Raw genomic sequence first — 25004 nt, forward strand, 5'->3', positions numbered from 1 at the left:
AATACTGATGGGAGCTAATTCTCTTAGAAAATCTGCACTAAGCTCAAGAGGACTGTGAAGCTGCACAAATAGGGAAGATCAAAATTGCACTTCCTGAGAAGGAATCTAAAAAGAAAGAAATCTTCCAAGGTACTTTTTTAGTTCGCAAAACCCTTTCTCCTCACCACAGGTAAAGTCTGAACAGTGTGAAAGTGGCATTTTTGTGTCCCACTGAAAAATACATAGATGGACTTCCATGCACCTCCATCATCCATGATGAAGGCCTTCCCACAAACTCTATGGGGAGAAGTGGACACCCTTGGAACCCAACACTGTTGCACTTTGTTAGTCTTACATCCAACGGTGCCCTTATTTGCTTTCTGAACAGCATCCAAGTGTTTTTAATTCCTCAGGTTATTGGATCACAGAACACCACAAAGACAATAACAAAAAAAACCTCACAATCCTGGGGAAGTACACACACACACAGACACACACACAATACTCTACAGGATTTTTGGAAGGGAATAGGAAATTTCTTACCAAAAAGTGACAGAATACTTGCAAGAAAATTGTTATTTGGGAAGAAAGCTAAATCTCCCCAACAGAGAAGAGAATTCAAAGTATTTAGCTACTAATTTTCCTTAGTCATTATAGACACTACTCTTTTCATTTGAAAAGGGGGTCATCATCTACCTGACTCTGCCCCAAACTCATTCTGTCATTTGAGGTCCATGACATCACGCCTATGTTGCAGTATCTTCTGTTGATCTCTGTATATAATAATGTCTTGCCACCCAATGATCTCAGGGAAGCAGCATGAGGCTTCCCACCCCATGACTACTCAAAGCTTGGGAGTCTTGGCAAACAAGATCTGCACCAATCAATTACACAGCCACCTAAAATAGGAGTGGCTCCATGGATCCACATAAGCATAAATTTAATCCAATTTACTATGTGGCAAGCAAACATACCTCCTATGAATATACTCATTACTGTGGCACTTAGGCATGCCATTTGATTAACTGACTCTCAGAATTAAATTCTTACATTATCCTTTCAAAGCCTTCTGTCTGCCTTCTTTTTCAGAAACACAGGTCAGAAACCCTTTTAAAACAAGATGTAATGAAGTGACCACGGGACAGCTGTGCCTGCTGTTCACTGAACTAGAATGTTTTCTGTCTGCCACTTTCGTGGGGAGGAGACAACTCCCAAGAAGGCACTTAGAAATCTCAGCATCCCAAACAAAATGAAACAATCATCAGAAAGACACACACCAGGCAACACCACCAACACACAGGCCTCTTGTCTCAAGACTTTCCAAGCCACAGTAATGAGGTCACAAGCTTAAGCCATGTACAGCCTCCAAACAGTCCCTTCCTCCAGCTCTCCAAGCATAAAGAGCCTTTGCAAATACCATGCAGACTTTGCTGATAAGAAAATGATGTTCAGTAAAAGTAAATCAATAGGGAAGTAAAGGACTAAGAATCATTTCAGCACATACAAACAAAAACCCCAAAATAACATGTTCTGCTTACAAAAAAGATAATAAAAAGTAATATAAGAATTTTCTCCCCAATCTAGTAATGTGTTAAACCAAAGAACTGAATTTCTAAAGACATTCTCCTTCCTGGGCTCCAATATACTCTCTAAAAAGAAGGCTGTTATGCTTCACTCTGAAAATAAAATACTTTCACTTGTTTTTTGCAAATTTGCACCCTCAATTTCTAAATACGCATATATACCCCCAATAAGTATTATAAATGAGCCAAACAGCCACTTGACATTTTAAAAACACTCTTTTAACAAGCTAAGCCATTATTGCTGAATAAGGATTCTGTATTGGTTTTAAGAAGACTGGGTTTAAAGACTGGGTTTGCTATAGGGTAATAGCACTTCTATGCAGCTGACTCTTGTGGATTGCCATATAAATTCACCAAAAAGTAGCTGCCTGCCTGCTGCTACAATCATTATCCCTTTAGGTTCAATAACACCAAATTTGCTCCCTAAGATGCTCTTGGTACCTCTTAAACATCAGCACCTTCAGCTTTCCGGCACCACAGCCTTTTGCAATCTCCCTGCTGACATTATTCTATACAATAAATTCCAAACCTCCTCAGCCTATATTCTGTGAACAGACAGTTAGGAGTCTGGTTGTAACTTGTGAATTTATTTAGCATGAAGTTGACTCATCAGATCTCTCACTGAGCCATACTCCATCACATTTATCTGAGCCTTATCATTGGTCCTGCTCTGGTTAGCATTTTTTTAATCTGTGATTCAGATAAAGTCATCTATGGCATGCTTACTGAGCTTTCGGATGGCACAAAATTGGGATACATAGTGACAGAAACAGGATGCAAAAAGATCTCAAAATAGAATGGGGTAAATTTAATAACATAATAAAGTAAGGTTAAGCATAAAGAGTCTTGCAACTGAATTTTTTTAAAATTTAATTTATTTATTTTAATGTTCTACAATCACTACCATAAAACTTAGATTTTAACCCCCCGACATCTACCCCCCTCCTCCCCCCCCCTCCCCAAGACGGCATACAATTCTATATAGGATCTACATATACTTTCCTATTGAATACGTTTTCACTATAGTCATGCTATGTAGATGTACTAAAATAAATGGAAGAAATCATATAACAAATCAAAACATAATACACAAACATGATCTGCTACATTCTACGAATGAATTCCATAGTTCTTTCTCTGAGTGTGGAAGGCATTTTGCCTTAGAAAACCATTGGGAATTTTTTTTTTTTTAAGTTCTTGCGTTATTACGAAGTTCTAAGTCTACCAGAAAAACTCTCGCAGACTGTGGTCGTTGCTGTGCACAAAGTTCTCCTGGTTCTGCTCCTTTTGCTCAGCATCAGATCATATAAGTCCTTCCGGGACTCCCTGAAGTCTTCTTGTTCATCATTTCTTATGGAACAATAGTACTCCATTACATTCATATACCATAATTTATTCAGCCATTCCCCAATTGATGGGCATCCCCTTGACTTCCAGTTTTTGGCAACTACAAAGACTGCTGCTATAAATATTTTTGTACATGTGGGACCCTTTTCCATTTTTATGATCTCTTGGGGATACAGTCCTAGTAGCGATATTGCTGGGTCAAAGGTGCAGCTGAATTTTTTTTAAAAAATCAGCCATACAAACAGAAAATGAGGGAAATTTATATATAGAAGAGATCATGAAAAAATATCTAGTGGCTTTAGTATCCTGAAAGCTTACTATGTCCTTACTAGCCAAGAGCCAGTAAAAACAGTCTCTTCAGAATGAGGAAGGTGATAGTGCTATATATTCTACCCTGGTCAGCTGACATCCAGAATATCATGTCCAGTCCTGGGAGCCACATTTCAGAAGGGAAACTGACAAACCAAAGAAGAGACAAAAGGGCAACTGGAAACCGTGCTGCGCTAGGATCACCTGAAGTAATAGAAGATGGTTAGCCTGAAGACGATGTCTTAGGGTGGACATGATCACTGTCTTCAAATATTTAAGGGGCCAGCGTGTAGATGAGAATAAGCCTTACTCTGCCTGGCCCCAAAGGGCAAACTAGGACCAATGGGTGAAAGTTACAAAGGGAAAGGATTTTAGCTCATTATGAGGAAGTAACTTTGTAAAAATTGTATTGATGTCAAAAAAAAAAAAAAAAAAAGAATGGACCGCTTCAAGAGTTTCCTGTCCCTGAGACTTACATGAATAGATGCAAAGTGAAAAGAGCAGAACCAGGGGAACATTATACATTGTAATAACAATATTGTAACAGTGAAACTTGGAAAGACTTGACTACCCTGATGAAGACAATGATCCATGCTGTCCCCTCCAGAAAGAGAACTGATGCACTCATGAGTGTAGACTGAAGTCTATTGTTTTTCACTTTATTTTTCTTGCCTTTTTTTGGCAACATGGCTAATATGGAAATATATTTTGCATGACTTCACATGTATAATGGATGTCCTTCCTATTGCCTGCCTTTTTAATGGGTAGGGAAGGGGCTAAAGGGAAGAAAAATTGGAACTTGAAATTTTTTTAAATGAATGCTAAAAATAAATGAGAAAAAAAATGAGCTAAAAATAAAAAGGACTTCCTATCCCTGAAGGTCTGCAAACATATTCATTCAACCAACATGACATATCTCCTGTGTCCAAAGTCCTGAGACAATAAAGAAGGTACAAGGGTTCCAACACATAGTCCCTTGTGTAGCTTAGGGTAGAGTACAGAGAAGAGACTCTAACACAGATAATCCTAACAAAAGATTGAATAATAGATGCCATCTGATGCAAAATGAAGTAAGCAGAATCAAGAGAGCATTTTTATACACAGGCCACAAAAAAATATATAAAGGAAAACAATACAGAAAAATTTCAAAACTCTGATCAATGCCACCGCTAGGGATAACCACAGAGGCTTAGTAGACTATAGGGGCAGAACGAAGCATACATTTTCAGACATGACCAATGAGCAGGTTTGTTCTGCATGACTGTACTCAGTACAAAGGAGGCTATTATCACTGGGAACTGACAGTGATGTTAAAAAAAAAAAAAGCATTAAAACATCTTAAAAGGAGGAGGGGTGGAAAGTGTTATGTGAGATCAGACAAGGAATATAATTTCTGATGGGGGGTAGAAAAGGTGTCATGAAGGAGTTGGAATATGCCAGGCTGCAAAAAGAAGCAGGCCATTACAGGCCCAGGAAACCGTAAAAGCTGAGGAGTAGAGGTGGGACAGCATAATGTGTAGCTGGGGACAGAGTGGTCCAGTTTGACTGTATCAGATGCTCAGGCTGTCAGAGGGTTGTGAGAAGGCTTTGTACAGACGAAATTTGGGAAAAGAAGCGTAAAGAAGTACAGACAAGTGAGGTGACGTTCCAGAAGAACAAAAATATATAGGCCATCAGTCAAGATCAAGGATTAAAAATTAATCACAACGTGCAAGTGATCACTGTGTGGCCATCAACTGGAATTGTGTGGGGTGTGATACTTAATAAAAGAACAAAAACTAAAATTGGTCAACCATACAGACTGACTTCCTGCTCTTTCTCCTGTGCTTAATACACAGAATATCATTTTTAGCATAGCTTCTTCCTTCCTTAGTTAGCTTTCATAAGTTTATTATTTACTCTGTAAAACATGGGGGAGGGGGTGAATCAGATAATCTCTTAAGGGCCAAATACTTGTTGAGCAGTCTCTATATTCCATTTACCCCTGACCCCAAATCCTGTTTCGGTTTCCTGCCTTAAGTCTCTCTCCTCTCCTGTCCTCTTACATGAAGCTGCCAAATAATTTTCTTAAAGTACAGGTTTGATCCCATTACTCCTCTGCTTAAAACCTTCTAGCGGCTCCTCATTCCCCATCAAAGAAATTACAAACCTTTAAATTGGCATTCAAGGCCCTTCCCAATCTCAATCCAACCTTTCTAATCTTATTCCATAATACTTCTTTGTACACATCCTAGTCTCCAGCCAGACTAGAAACCTAGATGGCCATGCCCTCGTCTATCTCTGGGTGTACATGAGTCACCTGCCTAAGACAGGGTGTCCCAAAAGTCTGAGTGCTGTCAAAGGTTTCATATACCTTTACCTGTTGAAATCCTTCTTTTCCTCCAGGTCCAGTACAGGAGGTACTTTTCCATGAAGCCTTCCCTGACTCTCTACACTTGGAAATGATCCTCACTCCTTGAACATCTCATTTTATTTTTACCTTCATCATGATCTTCTAGGTTTTATTATCATCAGTTGTGTAGATGTCTCACATCCCTCCTAGACTGTAAGCTCCTTGGGACCAGAGACTGATTTTTTTCATCTTTGTATGGTCAAGTCATAGCATATCGTCACCTCTTAATAAAGGCCTCCTGAAAAATGAATTTAAGCAAGCTTTTGAAAATACTTCTATTTCCCTAGCAAAGGTACATTAACATACATAAAATGACACAATCCCAAATTTTAAAACCTTCTTCTGAAAATCATGATCACAATCTAAAGGAATCAACTTTTATTGTCAAGTGAACAAAGATTTACTGAATCCTTTCCTACTTGCGTCCAGCGATTACAGGAACTATCTATAATTATTGGCTTAGGTAACTCCCTCCACAATTCCTTAGGTGTTATATGAGGCACATACTAGGCAGATGACTTGTCCATGGTCACCTACTTATGAAATGCCAGAGGAAGGATTTGAACACGGGTCTTTCTGCCTCCAAGTCTTAGTACAATGCCTAACACTTAATAAATTCCGTTTCATCCATTCATTCCTTATACCACGATGCACTTCTAGTGAAGAACACAAAATTTATTAAAAGTTATTCCTTCTTTGTAGGAATTTACATACTAACTAGGAAGACATACACACGAAAGAATCAGACCACGGTAGGAGTACAGAAGTGCTGAATTTTGTAACACAGACAAAGATATTGTAGGAGTTGTGAAAAGGTACAGGTAACTCAGGTCTGGATGAAATCTTAGTGGGGAAAGGCCCATACTGAGTTTCTGAAAGATGGCATGGATTTGGATTGACTGAGAATCTAAATGATATAGCAGAGAGAGAGTAGATCCAGGAGCCTGGACCTCTTATATTAGTTGTATATCCTAAATTGATTCTAGGATGTGTACAAAAAAGTATTATGGAATACGATTAGAAAGATAGGTTGGACAGATACTGGGGAAGACCCTTAACCGCTGAGTAGTCCAGACTCACTCTACTAAGGCGTTAAGCTGAGGAATAATTGTTGATCTTCATTGGTAGAAGGTGTTCCTTAAACCAATGAAATTATCATCCCTACCCTTATTCCCTACGCTTCTCTCTCCCCTTCACCCCCCAAAAAAGGAGAAACCAAAGAGTATGGAGGAGGGGGAGAGGAAATGAGGATAATAAGAAGGGTGTATTTTCTTAGCAGCTTGACTGGAGCACAGGATTTATATTTCCACGTCATATTAAAAGATGCGATGCATAAGTACTCAAACCTTGTTCCTTTTCTTACCTATCTCACAATGCATGAGTAGCAAGATTTGGGAAGTTGCTTATGGTTAACAAAACAAATCCCTTCACCTAATTCCTCGGTCCCTCTCCTGCACCCAAATCCCTCGGGCAACCATACCTCATCTGGTACAGTCAAAGCAAAACTTCACACAATCTCAAGAATGAAATGAGCTCTATAGACACCACCACCCTTTGACACATTTCCCAACCACAGAGACAAGTCAGCAGGACTGATCCAACACCAGCTGTCTGTGGCTGGTTCACCAGGCTAGTCCTTCCTTCCCACCAGGCTAGTCCTTCCTTCCTACCTACCATACCTGCGATGAGTCTTTGAGCATCATCGCGGCTCTCCTCCCAATCAGTCAGACGAGTCCCAACCCGTCGGAGAGCTCTGGAACCTCACAAACCCGTTTGCCCCGCTCCCTCCTTCAGCCTGACCCCGGTCAGCCCGGCTCCTGCCGTCCCTAGAACCCTGCGCGCACCGGCCCGGCGCGGGCTCATGGGCTCGGCTGGTGCCCCCGGCCCACCTGCTCCTCCACCTGCCCCGCTCTCATCAGCACCCCCAACGCTAATCGCGTGTCCAGGGCTCGATCGCCTGAGGTCAGCAGAAACCGTACGGAGCCAGGCAGACGCGAACTATGCCCTGCTGGGCGGACTCCAGGGTCAGTCCCTCCGGCCCCTCGGGCATCTTGGGGCGTGGTGCTACCTGGGGCACGCCCAGGGATGCTACCCACGGACCACCTCTGGCCAGGGGCGGCCCGGGCGAGCCGGGCTTCTGGCCCCAGCTCTCCCACCCACCCCTCCGGGTGACCTTGGGCAAAGCCGCGTCCCCCCTGGCGGCCTCAGTTTCCTCCTCCGTAGAATGAGGCAGCTGGGGGAGGTCAGGGGGCTCCTGCCCTTCTCGGGGCCCTGGACCGCTGGGGAAGGGGTCGGTCCGGTCCGCAGCCCAGGGACCCCTCAGGAATCGAGGGCAACGCTCAATGCTTCAGCTGGGGGGAGCGGGAGAATACCAAGGCTTTGGGGAGCCCTCTCCAAGTTCCCCGCCGCCGGGCTGGGAGGCTCTCCAAGCGGGGGGCCGGCCAGCCCGGGAGTGGCGGGGGCCCCCCATTGGCCCGCGCGGGCATGGCCCGGGCACGGCCCGAGGGACTGGGGCGTCTGAGGTGGGAAAGTTCTCCGGGGGCCGGGATGTGAAGGGGTCGGGGATCGCACCGGGGAGGGGAAGGGGACCGGGAGGGACGGGCGACCCCGAAGGGGCGGGGCCCGTCAGTCAGCCAGCGCCCAGACCTTACCGCGTTCCCGGCCCGGCCCGGCCGCGCTCGGGCCCCACCGCCTGCCGCCTGGAGCTGGTCCGCCGCGCCGCCCGACCCGCGCGTTCTCTCCGAGTCCGTCCACTCCCGCCCGGCGCGGCCCTGGCCACGCCCCGGCCCGGCCCGGCCCGGCTCCGCCCCGCCCCCCGACCCGGCGCCGACGGCGGCGCCGGCGCCTTCCCCGTCAGCGAGCGCGCGCGCGCAGACCCCGCCCCCCGCTCCGACCGACGTGCTCGCATCACGAGTCACCTGACGTCGCGTCCCGAGGCCTCGGACCGGGCCCAGCCAAAGAGAGCCTTTCCTTGGCTTCTTCCTCCCTCTCAGAGGGCGGGCACGAGGCTCTGATTGGACGAAGACTTGAGGGAGCGGAGCTGAAGGGGCGAGGAGAATTCCAAGGTTGACGTGGAAGGGGCGGAGCTGGGAAACATACCTGGGAAGAGGGCTAAGGCAAAGGGGGCGGGGCTGGAACACTAACCTGGGAGAGAGGCCGAGGCTGGAATGCGGAGACTCGAAGGGGGCGGAGCTGGAATGGCGAGGCTCGCAGGGGGCGGGGATAGAGCGCGGAAATTGGGAGGGGGGCGGGGATAGAGCGCGGAGAGTGGGCGAGGGGCGGGGATAGAGCGCGGAGAGTGGGCGAGGGGCGGGGATAGAGCGCCCAAACTGGGAGGGGCGGGGATAGAGCGCGGAGAGTGGGCGAGGGGCGGGGATAGAGCGCCCAAACTGGGAGGGGCGGGGATAGAGCGCGGAGAATGGGCGAGGGGCGGGGGTAGAGCGCCCAAACTGGGAGGGGCGGGGATAGAGCGCGGAGAGTGGGCGAGGGGCGGGGATAGAGCGCCCAAACTGGGAGGGGCGGGGATAGAGCGCGGAGAATGGGCGAGGGGCGGGGGTAGAGCGCCCAAACTGGGAGGGGCGGGGATAGAGCGCGGAGAGTGGGCGAGGGGCGGGGATAGAGCGCCCAAACTGGGAGGGGCGGGGATAGAGCGCGGAGAATGGGCGAGGGGCGGGGATAGAACGCCGAGAGTGGGCGAGGGGCGGGGATAGAGCGCAGAAATTGGGAGAACGCGGGGAGTGGGAATCGGAGAGAGCTGAAAATAGAAGCCAGAGAAAGGAGGCGGGGCTCAGATCTGGGAAAGGGGCGGGGCTTGAGCACACACCTGGGGAAGGGACTGGAAAAACAAACTTGGACCAAAGGGGCGTGTGTGGGCAGCCCACCTGGGACGGGGGAGAGGCAAGGCCAGGACCCTGAGTGTCCTCCCTCTGGCCCCGGGCTTTCCTTTGTAGCAGCCTTCCTCCGGGTCTCCCTGACTGCGGGTCTCAGCCTCTCCCCGGCCTCGCAAACCCGTGGAGGCCAGAGGGGCCAAAGGACAGCGCCCTACCTGCTGATGGACCCCGAGGAGTTGGGGAGGGCAGAGGGGACTGGCCTGACTCTGCGTCAGATAAGCAATGAGTCATCGACAAGGGAAGGTCCACCCTGGCCCTCAAGTCCGAGCGCTTCGGAGCCTAGGACCCTGGACACGTCAGTTACCTCATCTGAAAAACTGGGAACGTCCTCTTTGTGCTCAATGCATGAATCCGACCTATTACTGGAGGAGGAGACAATGTCATCAAAGACATTAGTGACGTATTTCCAAGAAGATGGGCCGATCAATAAAGCGGGCGCCTAAAAAGCATTACAGCAGGCCCCTAGGTGGTTGGGTTTTGTCAGACCTGTGACTTCATCGGTTTAGGAAACTCCCCAGCACAATTCCACAGATGCCAGTAACGTCTGTTTGGTAAGGTCGTTGAGCTGCCTTTAAGTGACTTGCCTAGGGTCATACAACAAGTATCAGGTTTTATTTTACTTGTTGTATTTCTATGTTCAGCACCTAACAGAGTGCTTGACACATAAAAGGTGCTGTGAAGTCCTCAAGGGCAGGAACTGCCTTTTGCCTTTCTTTGGCATACCCAGTGATTAGCATGGTACCCAGCACACAGCTGGCTCTTAATACGTGCCTACTGAAACACAGACTGTACGTTTACTGATTGGTTAATATTGTTTTCTCCACAGGACCCATTTTTATCTGATTCCTAAGACATTGGCCATTTGTTACTTACATGGGTCCATCTCTTTGGAGATGTGAGTGATGACTGTCTGATAAAATCATCTAACAGGGGTTCTTAACTTGAAAGTCTGTGGCCTGGAATTTTAAAAAAGTTCTGATACCTTCATTTTCATATGATCAGTTTCCTTAGTAATCTTAAGTATTTTATTTTATGCCTTTAAAAACATTATTCTGATCAGGAAGGGGTCCTTAGACTTCCCCTAACTGCCTGAGGGGTCCAGGACACACAAAAAAGCTAAGAACCCCTGTGCTGGAGATTCTCATCTCTATCCTCCCATGTTTCTTTCAATAAAGCTTATTATGCAATCCATCCAACTGTGATCAGTATGCTCATGTTTTCAGACTCTGAGAATCCTTTGAATCCAGATGCTAAGACTAAGACACCTTGGTTGCGGTACCATAGGGGAGTATTCAAGCAGGGACCAGGCAGGTCCCTGGAGAGGATTGGAGAGCCTCAGCCTCAGCCAAGGAGCCATCGAACCTGTGGTTTTCACCTATGGGGAGGTTGCTCTGTGAAAATCTCCCTAAAGATCCGTCTTACTCAATGAAGCTGGTGCTTTCCAAGCCCTAGTTAAATAAAACAAAATGGAAACCTTTATTCAGGGCCCCACCACTGGGACACTGGTCTGAAGATATACAAGGAAGCCCAGTTTGTAGAGCCCTTTGGGGTTATTCAGGGTAGGGGCTCCTGGCTTTGGAGGCAAAGAGCTTTAGGAACATTGACTGGAGGCAGTGAATGGAGTTGGCACAGATATTTGAGGTTCTTGGTTCAAAAGCAAGAAGGAAGGCTCCTAATGAAAGTGATGGTAAGCCCTGAGGAGTGTGGGTTTTTTTCTGGGGTTCTGGACTCTAAATTAAACCATGAGTCCAGCTCCAGAAGTCTTCTTATGAAGCCGCAGGCCAGGCAGAAAGGTGATCAATTCTGCTTGGTAAAGAGTTTTGGCAGTCACAATGGTGTCCCAATGGAATGGGTCTTTCTTGGCCTTCGAGTCTTCATCTGTAAAATGATAAGATTGTGCCAGCCGAGCACTGGAGTCTCTTCTAGATCTGAATCTTACGATTTTGTGAAGGTGGGGTAGGGGAGAGAGAAGGAAACTAGCCCTGAAGAAGACAAGCCACACACCACCTACATCCTGATACTTCACTTTAATGCCATCGTACAGCAGGAAGGCTGGTACAGCCACACTGTCACAGACATCGGAATGAAAAAAGTCAATGACACAGGACCCGCTACACGGTGACACAGAGCCCTAGATCTGTGGGGAGGAAGACACTTAAGCCCAGGTCAGCACCTGCACTCCACCTGGGATCTCCTGCCCTTGCTCCTCCTCCTCTATTCCTTTACCCATGCACATTTTCCCAGAATTTCAGAAATGTCTTACCCCCTTCAGCCTCCTTCCACCAAAGGCAGGGAGGCAGTATGAAAAGAGTCCTGGCTCTGGAGTCAGAGAACCTGATTTCAAATCCTATTTCAAATGCTTCTCACTCATGTGACTTTGGGCAAGTTACATGATCTCCTGGGGCCTCAGTTTCCTCATCTGTAAAATGAGGGGCTTGGACTACGTAGCTTCTGAGGGCCCTTCTGGCTCTAGAGTTATGTATGGCCCTAGGAGTTGTAGACAGATCTGTCTTTGGTGAGAACTCTGGTAAATGGAGGCATGAAAAGTATTTTTATGAAGGACTAAGTCTGGACAGAAGGGTGTGTGTGTGTAAGAGAGGTCCTTTCTGGAAACAGAGTGCTTATGGTATGGGAAGATATTTTTAACTCTTTCAGGATGGGGTCAGCCCTGTATACTCTGAGCCCAAGGTCGCAGAAGGAATGACACATGTCCAGTGACTTCAACAACAAACACCTAGGAAGTCAAAGAATCAACTGACCCAACCTGAGAAGCATTCCTCAGAAAACCCCAAGCAGATCGTGGGCCCAAGAAAGAAGTGAAACTTGCTGTCCCCTGATTGGCCAATGAGCCCACCCAGAGGGAGCACCTAGATGAACTGTGTGGGACGGGGACAGCCACAGGTCACCTAACAACAGTCAGCTCAACTTGGGAGGGATTCGGCCAACAGCCCAGCCCCCAGATTTTATGTTCTTAACCTGCTATGCTGGAGGAGCCAACCACTAAGAAAGCTCCTGCTCTGGCCAGTCACTTTTCTCCCAATGGTCCTAATCTTTGAATTCTCCTATTCTCCAGTAACCTATGGAAAAATAGAACAGTGGAAAAAGCAATGGGTTTGGAGACAGAGGACTTGTGTTCAAATCACATCTGTGTCATTTTATGACTTGGACAAGTCCAACTCTCTGAGTCTCAGTTTTCTCATTTGCAAAAAGAGGAGATTAGACTAGATGGTCTCTATAAGTCCTCTTTCAGCTCAAAATTTATGATCCACAAACCAGTCCAATGAGTCTTTTCTCTTGGCCCATCTCTGAAGAGAACACATATAGTTTCATTTTTAAAGTGGGTGGGGGGTGTGGAGTAGGTTCCATGAAGTTGAAAGAATTCAAATAAACTACGTTGTTAGCATTTAGGAAGGAAGTATTTCTAAGACTCTCGTGGGACTTTGCCCCTCTTGACTTAGATGATACTGTAGTTATAAAAGAGAGGAAGGATAGAAAAGGTCCTAGCCCTACCAATAATTAGAGGAGTTCGCTGGGTGCCAGAATAATTTCCCCCAAGAAGGGGTTTTATTCCCATCAGTCCAAGGGTAGAACCAGAGGCTATTAGCAACAACCACCTTTTTTTCCCGCCTCCCCTTTGGGTTTGATGTCTATAGATTACAGAGTTTTTTTACCTGCCTTCCAATTCAGCTTCAGGTCCTAGACAGAGGGCGGGTCTGTTGCTAGCTCTAGAAAAAGCTCCCTAAATGTAGCCAGGAATGACCCTTCCTGGCAGCCCTAGTCTCCTCAGAAGGACACACAGCAAAACACAGTCATTGAAAGCACGTCACGACAGAGTTAACAGAGAGTGACCTTTCAGAGAGATGGGGGACACTGTCCTCACCCAGCATCCAGATTAACCCCCAAGCAGGGTTGCAGGGCTTTTCGAAAACCAGTCAGTCTGGGTCTCACCCATGTGGATTCTAAATAAACACACTGCGATGCTCTGTGGCGGGAGCAGGAGGGGACAGGGGGAAGAGAGGCCAGTGTGGGTTACTGTCAGCAATGGTGTTAGTAATCTGCGCTCTACTCACACTGACATCCTCCTCAAAAGCTTGGCTCAGTGTCTGTCAAAAAACGAACACGGATTAGGCAGTAACACCACTCAGAGAGATAAACAAAAGACTTTTTTACTAAACTCAACCTGACTGGACACATGGTTAGCAACACCTGGCACCCTGCAGGAACATCAACCCCAAAACAAACATTTCCAGCTGCCTTTTAGATGAAAAGGGGCATCTGAAAATCCAGAATGGCAACTGTCCTACCAATTTAGATGGAAAGCCTCTCTCTGGTCTTAGGTAATATCTACCACATATGAGCTCCTCTACTCCACTGCCCGCCACGCTTCTTGCCTAGTGCTGGTATGCATTCATTCAGCATTTATTATACCTCTCTTATGCGGCAGGCACTCTGCTAAGTGTTGAATATCCTGCCACTCATCGTCTCAGGGCCACTTCTCCTATGGGGGAGACAGCTTTGCATGGAGACACATCAAGGATGATGCATACAGGTTCAGTGGAGGGTGCTGGCTGGGCTTCTTGAGCTCAGACTATGCCATGCTATCAGGAATCGGGCAACCTTAGTTTCCCTAGGCTAAATCAACCAGTCCTTACATGCACAGGGCCAGTAGGGTTGGGCCAACCAGGGCTGACAATGTTTGGATATTGGTTTGAATACAGATGTGACTACAGAAGTAGGACTCTCTCTAAGCAGCCCTGACAGGTCATACAGAGGAATGAAGAAGTGGTGGAAATGCTGATTAGGGGATCACTGAGTGCCACCACTTGGCTGTCCAAACCTCCAGGAAGGGAAAATCCTTAACCCGAACAACTTCCTTAGGAAGAAGGGATCAGGCCAGAGATATTCTGGATCGTTTAATATCTTCAAAATATAGGAACCCAAGTATCCTTGGGAATTATTGCTGGCTTACCTACGAGCCCCTGAGGAGACACTGCCTCCCATTCAGTCCCTCCTTTTATTCTTCAGAACCCAGGGCCTCCCTGAGGGAGAGACTTGAATAGGTTATCCTAACAAGGTCTCATGGTAGTGAACTCTAGAGTGGGCTTGTTCTACAAGTATGAGCTGCCCACTTAACACAACAGCCAGGAACATGGAGAAGGATGCTGTGACTCAGTGTGGATGGAGGCTCCATGTCTATCCCTGACTCCCATTAGCTTCTGCAGTTTGCATCTCAGCTCCAAAGGAAATAACCCTATACAGGAGTTGGGGGAATGGCAGGGAAGGGGCTGAGGAAGGGAGGGAGAGATAGCAGGAACCAATGCCCAAATCAGGGCTGTAAACACTGGTTTTTCTAAGGCGAACCTGGCACAGGCCTTTGGCAGCTCTGATCACAGATCTCAAAGGGGATGAGAAACGTGCTTGGTGAGGAAGACGAGACTCTCTGGGTCCCAAGAGGAGAAACTGAGCAGGGATATTTGGGGGAGGTAACTTGATAAAAGCAAGTTCTTCTTCACCATCATGGGAAATTTAAGGAGCTCATTCTGGTAAATCTCCCATATTCCATTCTCTTTTTCCCAGCTAGGCCCTGGGCACACAGGGTTTTTTAGGGAATGAAACCATAGCAGGGGAAGTTGGGGAGGAGGAAAGGGACTAATGCCCACTAGAATATGAAACATGGACCCAGCCCTGACCTCCAAAAAGGGTCACAGCTCTCCCTCTGGGTGGGAGAGACAGTCAGATAACTCTGGGTCTCACGGATGGGCCCCAGCTAGATCCCCTGAGCCACAGGCAAGAAGGTGCTGCTCCCAGAAGAGGGCCTGATGGGGCCACTGTTCCAGCTGGCTAAGGCCTTGGGCCTAGCCCCAGGTGTATCCCTGGAGCTGGGCAGCTATGCCACGGGGCCACCTGGGCTGGGCTGTTCAGGACTCAGTCCCCATCACAGCATGTCCCTGGGATAGATGGTCAGCAGCCTCCACGGGATGTCAAGCAGAGCCGACAGTGCCCCCTCCCACTGGGGCTTCTTGCTGGGGCTACTCACCACCATGTGATCTTGAACTCATAGATGGGTCTCTTGCAGTAATAGTGGTTGACCAGGTGCTTGTCGCAGACCCCGATACACTGGTGATCCACTGTGAGGCCCTGGGCAGAGAGGTCCGTGACCAGGCAGTGCAGCAGGTCGTAGACGTCGGCCACGGCCTCCCATGGCCCGAAGGAAACGTCCACTTCGCAGTGGTGTTCAAAGAAGGGGCTGTCACCCTCGCTACGCTCAAAGCGTAAGGAATTGAAGAGGGGACACTCGTAGGGTGTGATGGGCATCTCCTCCTTGAAGACGCAGACCTTCAACTTGGCAAAGCGGGCCTTGCGCTGGATAGCCCGCAGCTGAGCGATCTCCACAATCCGCTCCAAGTGGTCTTGGGGGGACAGAAAACAGCAGCTGTCACAGGGAGGGGGAACAGAGGAAGAGGAGGGGAAGGAGCAGGACCCAGAGGGAAATGACTGCCCTTGATGGGCCTAAAATAACTCAGGACCAATCTGTACATTATAGAAGCATAAATCTAAAGCAAGAAAGGACCTTAGAAGCTGCTGAGTCCAGCCCCTTCACTTTACAGAAGAGGGAACTGAGGCTGAGACAGTGAAGTGACTTGCCCAGGGTCACATTGCTGGTAGGTATCTGAGACAGGATCTGAACCCAGGCCTTGCCAATATTAAGGTGCTTCCCGAAGGAGGATAGAAATCAGTAATATTCCTATTTCTAAAAAGGAATAAGCCCCTTGTATTTCAATAGGGATTTCAGTTAGAAATAAATGGAAGGGGAAAATAACATTTCTTATTTTAACAATTTCAATGGAAAATTGCTTATTTATCAATTTAAAATAAAAGGAAGGGGAAAATAAAGGGGAAAAATAAATGGGGGTGAAGGGGAAAGATGGAATTCCCAAGTGAATCAAAGTGACTGAACTCCCTTTCTTGGGAGGTCTGGTTTAAAAATGGCCAGAATTTCATGTCTAGTCCAGTAAAGTCACAGAGGCACAGTAGAGGCATGGAAATGGGATGTTGATCCTCTGTGCTTTCTCAGTCTATTTCTCATAATGTGAAACATAGTAAGCCAGCCTTGGGGTCAAAGGGGACTTAAGTTCTCTGATACATACTGACTGTGGACAAGTCACTTATAAGTGAGGCTGGTGACCTGCACAGCTCTTCCTCACTCCAGACAAAGTCAAGTACAAGTTGTGTCATCATTTCTCTGATGGCGTGGTCTTCTTCGGCAACGAAGGATGAACACAAGTGAAAAACAAAACCCCTCAAAACCCAGAAATCAAGGGAAGCATTAAGTGAGAAAAACCACTATAAGTGGGCTGAGGTATGGTAGGATTTCCTAACTTTTTTTGTGTCTTGGACCCCTTGGGCAATCTGAGGAAGCCTGGAGAGCCCTTATGGTTTTAAATCCAGAAAATAAAATATATAGGACTAAAAAAAGAGAACAACCATAGTGAAATAAAGATATCGTTTTCCCCCATCAAATTCAAAAGCCCCTCCACCCCACCCCACTGAAATCTACCCACAAACCTAATAACAGCCATTTACACTATACTTCAGGTTCATAAGGAATATTGTTTGAAATAACCCTGCAAGGTAGCAAGGATTAGGACCTTCCATTTTACAGATGGGAACACTGAGGCTGCGAGGGGTTCAGCAGGTGAGACCCCACATGGCTTGGCCCCACCCTCCTCACCTTTGTAATAGGGCATGAGTCCCAGGAATGCCTGCCGCACCTTCTCCCCTTTCAGGGGCTGCACATCCTCTAGCTGCTCCAGCAGGGGCCCAATAGCATAATATTGGGCCTCCTTGTACACGGCTCGCACTCGGTCCCTAGGGGGCAGGTCGCCAGAACGAAGGAAGTTAAGCACGTCTCTAAGTGAGAGGGAAGCAAAGGAGAAATTAAGGGCAAGGCTACACTGGGGGGACATGGGGATGTGGGAGGGTAGAGAAGGGAAGGAAAGGAGGGATACAGGAAGGAAGAGAAGGCTGTGTGACCCTAGGTAAGTCTCATAAGCTCACAGGGCCTCATGAGGACCTATAAGGTCCCTTCTAACTCTGTCTGTGGTCCTATGTCCGTCCACTCCTCCCCACCCCAGTCCTCTCCTCTTTCCCTTTCCAGAACACACTCCCACCTCACCTTTGCCTCAGAGAATCCCTCTCTTCCTTCAAGCACCACAGTCTACATGAAGCCCTGTCCCCATCTACCCAACCACCTTCTTGTATTTTATCCAGTATATGCCTATGTTCATCCACCCCATCAATGTAATCTCCTGGAGGAGAAGGACTGACTGTCTCACTTTTGTCTTGGTAGCCTCAGTACCTGGTATACATAAGGCACTCTAGACTGGTTGATTCTCCTGACTCAACATACCCACCACAACATCTCAAGGCCCTTTGCCATCCCTGACACCCTCCATCTTGTTCATGTCCACTTCTCACTGACCACAACTGAGGAAGCTGCCCTACCTGAGGATGGGAAGAAAACCCACCATCTCTCTCCCTTGGGTGTGTGTTCCAAGCAGGAGCAACACCACAGGACTCAGACCTTTCTTGTTCTTCCTAGGCCTTTGCAAAGCTGTGGCAGCAGGAGGGTGGAACCAGACAGGGCCACCATGTTTATTCTCCCACCTGGTTCCCATCATTCTTTGGCAGAGTCCTCAAGGACAGAACAGGACAGAAGCCAGAGTCCAGCAGCCTTCTCAAGGGGAAAAAAAAAGACAAGCTAAACCTCAATGCCTCAATGGAACCATACAGCCCCTCCTTTGGTCAGCCCAGACCCAGCCCAGGATCCGAGGTCTGTGTGGGATACCAGCTGAGGCCCAGCGCTTTCCTCCCCCAAAGAGACTGCAAACAAATCTTTTTATAGCTCCAACGAGCGATGTGACACGTTGTTTTCTCAGAGCTAGAGGCAGCTGACAGCCCACCAGGGAGACTAGGATGCTACCAAGCAAATGAGTTGACCACATGTCCCCTCTGTGAAGGTGGAAACTGGCCCTTCATTTGGCTTGGGAATGAGGAAGTCCTGCTTGAAGGGGGAAGGTGTGGAAGATCTGCAATTAATGACTTGCAGAGTTTCCAATGACATGAATTCAGGAGTGGCCAGATTTGGTCATGCCACAGGAGTAGGAGGGCATTCCAGCCCTCTTTCTACCTCCAGAACTAGGATAGAAGGACCCTTCTCAACACTCTCTTTTACCCTGCTATGGTGCTGGATAAAGAAGTCAATCCAGGAACAAAGGAGATCACTGTTAATGGCATCACAAATCTTTCAGATCTAGTTTGAAAAGCTTGGAAGTTTGGTTTTTTTTCTTAAGAAGGAAGGACATAAGATAAGATCACATCTGGAATTTCATACGGATAAGCACCTCTGATTTTTTTAAAAGTCTCTGCAGGAAAACTGCTCCACGATACTTCTATCACTCAGGACTTCCCTCTCCTCTTTACAGACGTGAGGGGCTCGAGGTGTGGCCTTTTGTTTATACAGCCACATACGACTCATGTGTCAGTTCATTTTAATAAACTGCTTTTTCTCCCTCTTTCTTTTTTAATCTTTGTCATAGGGTTGGATCATTGAGCTCATTCATGGGGAGAAGAAATATATTTTAAAATGAAAGTGATATAAACACAAAAGATATCAACAAATATAAGATTTTTTTAAAGGTGTCCAGGATTTTTTTTAGTGTAAATCCTCTGGGAGTTGATATTGCTTCAGTCTGAGAAATTCCCAGTAGAGCTAGACTTAAGACTGGAAAGGAACTCTGGTCACCTGGTCCAATCCCCTCATTTTACAAAAGAAGAAACTGAAACCCAGAAAGGATAAGTGACTTGCTGAAAGTCCCAAAGCTAGGTTGTGTCAGAGGCAGGACTGGAGTCCAGGTCTTCCTAAGTCCCTGGCCAGCCTCCCTCCATCATAGTATCTTTCTACTTAATCGAGCATTTCCTGGGTATCTATAAGACACCTCATACTGTGTCAAAGCACTATATGAGATCTAGATTCTGTGTCCCTAAAGAAACATGTTTGATCAACCTGAGCATCAGGAAGTGTTTTCTTGTATCTAACCAAACACACACTGGTGGAACAATTCCGGAGAAGCAGCAGAAAACACCTACCCAAAGTGAGTCCCATCACGGTCAATGAAATACCGTCCCTCAGCATCAGTGGGAATGTAGTGGCGTCCACTAAACATGGCTGCCAGCATGGTGTCCTCATAGCGCCGCAATGTCGACAGGCGTGTGGTAAAGTACATCCCTCCGATGTTGAGTGGGACAACCTCAGGGAACTGGAAGAAAAATCATTGGGGTGTTGAAATAGACTGGAAAGCAGGACTAGGAACCTGGACATCTAAGAGAAATCATGGTGTGACCCTGGGTGAGGTGTCTGACTGTTTCCCTTTTCTTTCCTTCCTTTCCCCACTTAACAAACCTTACTAAAATAGGGTGAAGAGTCAGATCAACAACAACCTGTAAAATGATGAGGGGCAGCAGGGTGGTGCAGTGGATAGCTCACCAAGCCTGGAGTCAGGAAGAGCTGAATTTGAATCCAGCCTCAGACAATTACTAGCTTTGTGACCCTAGGCAAGTCACTTAACCCTGTTTGCCTCAGTTTCCTCATCTGTAAAATGAGCTGGAGAAGGAAATTTCAAACCACTACAATATCTTTGCCAAGGAAACCCCAAACAGGGTCATGAAGAGTCAGATATAACTGAACAAACATAACTCCTGAACGTGTCATACAACGTATCATCACCCTTTGAATTTTCTGGATGTGTTTCACTGGGTCAAGGTGCTACTGAAATAAATGTGAAAAAAAATGGGGCTAGTTCCCTAGGATAGGAACTGATTGATAGGTCCTAAAGGCCTTAGTGGAACCTTAGTGACCCTCTAGTCATAGGATCAGAGGATCATAATGTAGAGCTGGAAAGAATCTTAGAGGTCACTTAGTCCAATTCCCTCCACATGACAGAATGGGAAACTTGTCCAAGTCACTCAGTAGACTGTGAGCTCCTTGAGGATAAGGATTGTCACATATGGGTATTTGAGTAAGTACTTAATAAATGCCCACCTACTGATAGCCTTACTCCAATCTACATCCCTTTTTTTCTTTTTAAATTTTGGGGGCCAGACATGATTTGATCAGTGAAGGCACTTTCTCCATCAAGGCAGATCACCACCTTTTCTGAAAGCTCTAGTCATACTTAGACTGTTACCTGAGAGGGGGTTCAGGGTCTAACTGTCTTGCCCAAGGTCACATGGCTTGTGTCAGAGGTGGGTCTTCCTGACTCCAGGGCTGGCAATGTATCCAAGTTAACTCTCATCCCTTTAACGCCTCTAGTGAAGAATCATTCCCCTTTCAACGTCTCATTAGGACTTGGAGGTGACCCTGGGTTCTCAAAGGCCAGGGCGACTGCAGCACATGAGCCGTAGCAGGTGCTCCAAGACTGCAAAAGTGTCAAGAATGAGCCAGTGGCCAGAGTACGGTTCTGTCCTCTTAGGAATGGCCTGGCTCAGCTTAGAGGGGCTAGGTTGGCTACATTTTTTTCTGCTGTGGGAACTCTAGAAGACCATCCTTTAAATTACAGAGAAGTCAAGATGTGTGATGGAGCTAGGAGTGTATGTGTAGGGGGAAGTACCCACATGAATGACATCTTAGATCCTTACATGACATAAAAATGCTCAACATGTGCTAGGTTCAAAGTATCCCAGATCTAGAGGTGGAAGGAGCCTTAGAGGTCATCTAGTCCAACCCCCACATTTCACAGAAAGAGGAAATGGAGGCAGGACTTTAAACTCAAGTCCTGTAACTCCAGAGCCAGGGCTCTTTCCACTGTCCTACACCATCTCCCTATTTCCTGTCTTTCTGCTTTCAATCAATAGAAATAAGCACCCACTATGAGAATGCTGGGACTGAAGTCAGGAAAACCTGAGTTCAAATCCAGTTTCAGAAACTTACCAGCTATGTGACCTTGGGCAAGTCACTTAGCCTACTTGCCTCAGTTTCCTCATCTGTAAAATGGGGACGATAATAGTATCTATCTCCCAGGATTGTTGGGGGAATGAAATAATCTATGTAAAGTACTTAGCACAGTGCCTGGGAAATATTAGTTTTGTTGTGATTTTTATTAGGATGTGATTAATAATATACTTTCACTCACATAACCTCATCTGATCCTCCCCTAAAACCTGTGAGGCAGATGGATCTGGCATCCTCCTCCACTACTTTTTTATGTCCAGAGAAAGGCAATGTGGCATAGTCTCTAGAGAGGGGTCTCAGAGCCAAGGAAGACTGTCCACTTCACACACTGCCTTCTTTCAAGTTCCAGCTAAGATCCCTCCTTCTGTAAGAAACTTTTCAGAGTTCCCCTTAGTGTTGGTACCTTCCCTCTGAGGTTGTGGCTGTCTCATCCTGTTTCTATCTCATTTGTACATAGATCTTTGCAGGTTATCTTCCCCATTAGAACATGAGCACTTCCTGAGGTAGGAACCGTTTTTTGTCTTCCTATGGATCCCCAGTGCCTGGCACACAATAGGTCCTTGACAAATGTTTGCTGACTTGACACATATTGGTTACATGACCCTGGGCAGGTCATTTCCCCTCATAGTGCTCTAAACCAGAAGGGTCAAACAGCCCACCGCAATAACATTCTCCATTGGAGTCGAAATCAGATTAAGAGGTAACTGGAAAAAATATTTAACAAAATAAAATTTAAAATATTTTAACAAATAAAATATATTAACACATGCAGTAGACAGAGTGCTAGACCTGGAGTCAAGAAGACTCTTCTTCCTGAGTTCCAATCTGGCCTCAGACACTTACTAGCTGTGACCCTGGATAAGTCACTTTATCCTATTTGCCTCAGTTTCCTCATCTGTAAAATGAGCTGGAGAAGGAAGTGGCAAACCACCATAGTATCTTTGCTAAGAAAACCTCAAATGGGGTCACAAAGAGCTAGCCACAATTGAAATGACTGAACAAGAAAATTCATATTAATATCTAAGCTTATTTTAACTATTTGATATGTGAGTTCACATGAATAACTACAATATATTTACATAAATAATGCTAAGTCCCTATGAGGATTATATTTGAGGGATCCGTATTTATGGGTTAGTGGCCTCCAATTCTATTGCAGCAAGCTCTGCTCCAGGAAGCTCTAAGGCTGCAAGGTGCTGACCTTCACTGGTGGGGGAAGTTTCTGCAATCAGAAGTTCCATATAGTAATGACTCCATCTTTTTCTTGATATGCTTTACACATGAAGAAACTGAGGTACAGAGTTTAAGTATGAGCTTGAAGGAAGCTCAGAAATGAGTTCTAAGTCAGGTTGAAGCAGAAGACCATGCCATCAGAGAAATAATGACATGACTTGCACTTGAGTTTATTTTGACTGAGGGAGGGCTGTGCAGGTCACCAGCCTCACTCCTCCTCCAGAGCCCTCTGAATCTAGTGACCAGATATTCATCAGGATGACTGGAGATGACCCAGGATGAGGCAATTGGAGTTAAGTGACTTGCCCAAGGTCACATAGCTAGTGAGTGTCAAGTGTCTGAGGTGAGATTTGAACTCAGGTCCTCCTGACTCCTGCACTGGTGCTCTATCCACTGCACCACCTAGCTACCCCTAAGTCAGGTCACTTATCAGTGATAAACAAGTATTATGACTAAGTCCATGACACCTTACAGTTTCAGGTTCAGGGTAAGGTCCCCAGGGAGCCCATCTTACAATTCTCCTTTGGTCTCACCAAGAATAAACACCACCTGAGGTTTTCACTAGCCTCTTTCTTCCAACAGCTCAAGGGACTTAGCACCTGCCCTTTTGTTTAGACCCAAAGTCCCAAACTTCCAGTGACATTCATTCTCCCTATTGTTTAAGAGCTGGGGGGACCGTAGAGAACAGACACAGAGTAGATTTGTCCAAGGTCATTCAGGCAGATCAGTGGCTAAAGAGGAAAAAGAACCCAAGTGTTCTGTTCCCCAGTCTAGAGGACACTGACTGTGTGCCTTCATAGCCCCTCCCCATCTTGTATTCCCTGGGTGCTGCATCCTTTTTCATAAATCACGTGCTGTCCCCACCAGTGGCTGTCTCCAGTACTTCTTCAGTACTGGGGTCACCCCAGTGGCTTCCCTCCACTGTCTTTTCCCAGCTTTCTCAGTTCATGTCAGGTAGAGACAGTAAAAAAGATGGAGTCGCCCATTCATGAACAACACACAAGCCCCATTACATCAGAGGACAGCAGCTGGAGTGGGGGGTGGGGGCTGGAAAATAATGGAGGGAGGCAGCCACCCTCGGTCTTGTGGATTGAGAGACACACCCCTTATCTGGTCAGCTTTGTACCAGCAGTTCTCTCCTAGGTCCTCTCCTCCCCTGGACATCTGGGCAATGGAGATAAGTTGGGGAAAAATTTGAAAAAGCTTGTTATTCGATGATGCTTTTGACCTAAGATTACATGGGTCCCAAAGTCCTGCCCTTCACACCCCTTCCAGCCAGGGAAAGGGTGGAAATGACTCTTTGAGGGCTCTCCCAACTAATATAGGACTCAAGGAAAGGACTTAGGCATCCTGGGCAGCTCGGGCTTAGGAGAAGAAAAATTAGATACACTCCATCCCTTTGGGGGGAAGTAGGGTGGGGAACTTTCCTCCATCTTCATGCCCCTATGATCTGCGGCCACTTCCAGGCCAGGAATACACAAAGTCCGCTTCTCCCCCTCCTCCTGGCTCTGTCTGTACTTTCCCCCAGGTGTCTGCCACGTACAGAGAGTTAGGAGTTTCAGGCCCACTCCCCAGCCCCAGCCCTTCCCCATTACCTCCTGGGGCAGCAGGGGCAGAGCATGCCCAGCCTGGGTGGCTGTGGGGGTGGCAGGCTCCTGAAAGTCGTCTTCAGCGTCCGAGCTGGACATGGCATCATCCGGGCGACGGCTGGCTGGCTCCCGCCCTGTGACTACCACCATCCCTCTGGCTCTGGGCAGCAGGGGGGAGGTGAGGCTGGGGAGGGGGAAGGGCTGGCTAAGGTGGGGTGAGGGTGGGGGGGTGAGTGGGGAGGATTGGAGTTAGGAGAGAGAACTAGAGCAGAGAGCAGCCGGGCATGATGGGGGAGGGAGGGGCGTGCCTCGGCAGCCGGAGAGGGGAGATGAAGGGGCAGCCAGATGTGCGGCGGGGGGAGGGCAGCCACATGTGGCTGAGGATAAAGGGGGTGGGCACCGGGATCCTCCCCTCGCGCCCTCTCTCTCGGGCTCTCCCTCCCCGAGGCAGCCCAGGACCGAGGCAGGACCACACAGTCTCTCCTCCCTCCCTGCCTGCCCAGGGCCAGACGAGCCTCCGCTTCTCATTGGCCCAGCGCCCCAGCTGGCCCACTCCCTGATTGGCAGAGGCGTTGCCCAGTCGCGGGCCGGACGGAGGGTCCAGCCAGGGCGTGAGTGGCTGCCAGGCTGTCGGGCCGCCTCCCCTGACAGTCTCTGATTGGCTGTCTGGCT

General features: G+C 47.5%; 2 protein-coding genes across 6 annotated transcripts in view; both read right to left on the reverse strand.

Moving 5' to 3' along the window:
- RABGEF1 (RAB guanine nucleotide exchange factor 1) overlaps positions 1–8406 on the reverse strand; it is a 39039-nt gene extending 30633 nt beyond the window's left edge. The window contains exon 1 of one of the 3 annotated variants that reach the window (XM_072640068.1): positions 8262–8406. The gene's annotated coding sequence lies outside the window, so the exon portion shown is untranslated. Of the gene's footprint in view, positions 1–7499; positions 7595–8261 lie in introns of those variants that run through there. The other 2 variants (XM_072640065.1, XM_072640067.1) reach the window with 2 other exon arrangements.
- Positions 8407–11512: 3106 nt separating this feature from the next.
- KCTD7 (potassium channel tetramerization domain containing 7) lies at positions 11513–24917 on the reverse strand. Of its 3 annotated transcripts, XM_072640070.1 has the most exons (6): positions 24339–24917; positions 19650–19819; positions 17233–17411; positions 15538–15910; positions 14470–14539; positions 11513–13603 (listed from the first exon to the last, which is right to left on the reverse strand). In XM_072640070.1, the coding sequence occupies exons 1-5, from the start codon at positions 24480–24482 to the stop codon at positions 14515–14517; spliced, it is 891 nt and encodes a 296-aa protein (XP_072496171.1). In that variant the 5' UTR covers positions 24483–24917; the 3' UTR covers positions 11513–13603; positions 14470–14514. The 3 variants fall into 3 exon arrangements, with proteins under 3 accessions (XP_072496171.1, XP_072496170.1, XP_072496172.1); XM_072640069.1 differs by having other exon boundaries at positions 11513–14539; XM_072640071.1 differs by lacking the exon at positions 14470–14539 and having other exon boundaries at positions 24339–24916.
- Positions 24918–25004: the final 87 nt, after the last annotated feature.

This window comes from Notamacropus eugenii, chromosome 2 (assembly GCF_028372415.1).
Source record: "Notamacropus eugenii isolate mMacEug1 chromosome 2, mMacEug1.pri_v2, whole genome shotgun sequence".
NCBI lineage: Eukaryota > Metazoa > Chordata > Mammalia > Diprotodontia > Macropodidae > Notamacropus > Notamacropus eugenii.

What these genes read in the sequence shown, in the direction of transcription:
- KCTD7 (XM_072640070.1), bottom strand. Translation starts at nt 24,482, where the DNA reads ATGGTGGTAGTCACAGGGCGGGAGCCAGCCAGCCGTCGCCCGGATGAT. An exon ending in TGCCCCTGCTGCCCCAGGAG is followed by an intron (nt 19,820 to 24,338) that starts GTAATGGGGAAG and finishes TTTTTCTTCCAG; the next exon opens with TTCCCTGAGGTTGTCCCACT. An exon ending in GAGTTCAAGATCACATGGTG is followed by an intron (nt 14,540 to 15,537) that starts GTGAGTAGCCCC and finishes TCTCTCCCTCAG; the next exon opens with GGAGGCCCTGGGTTCTGAAG.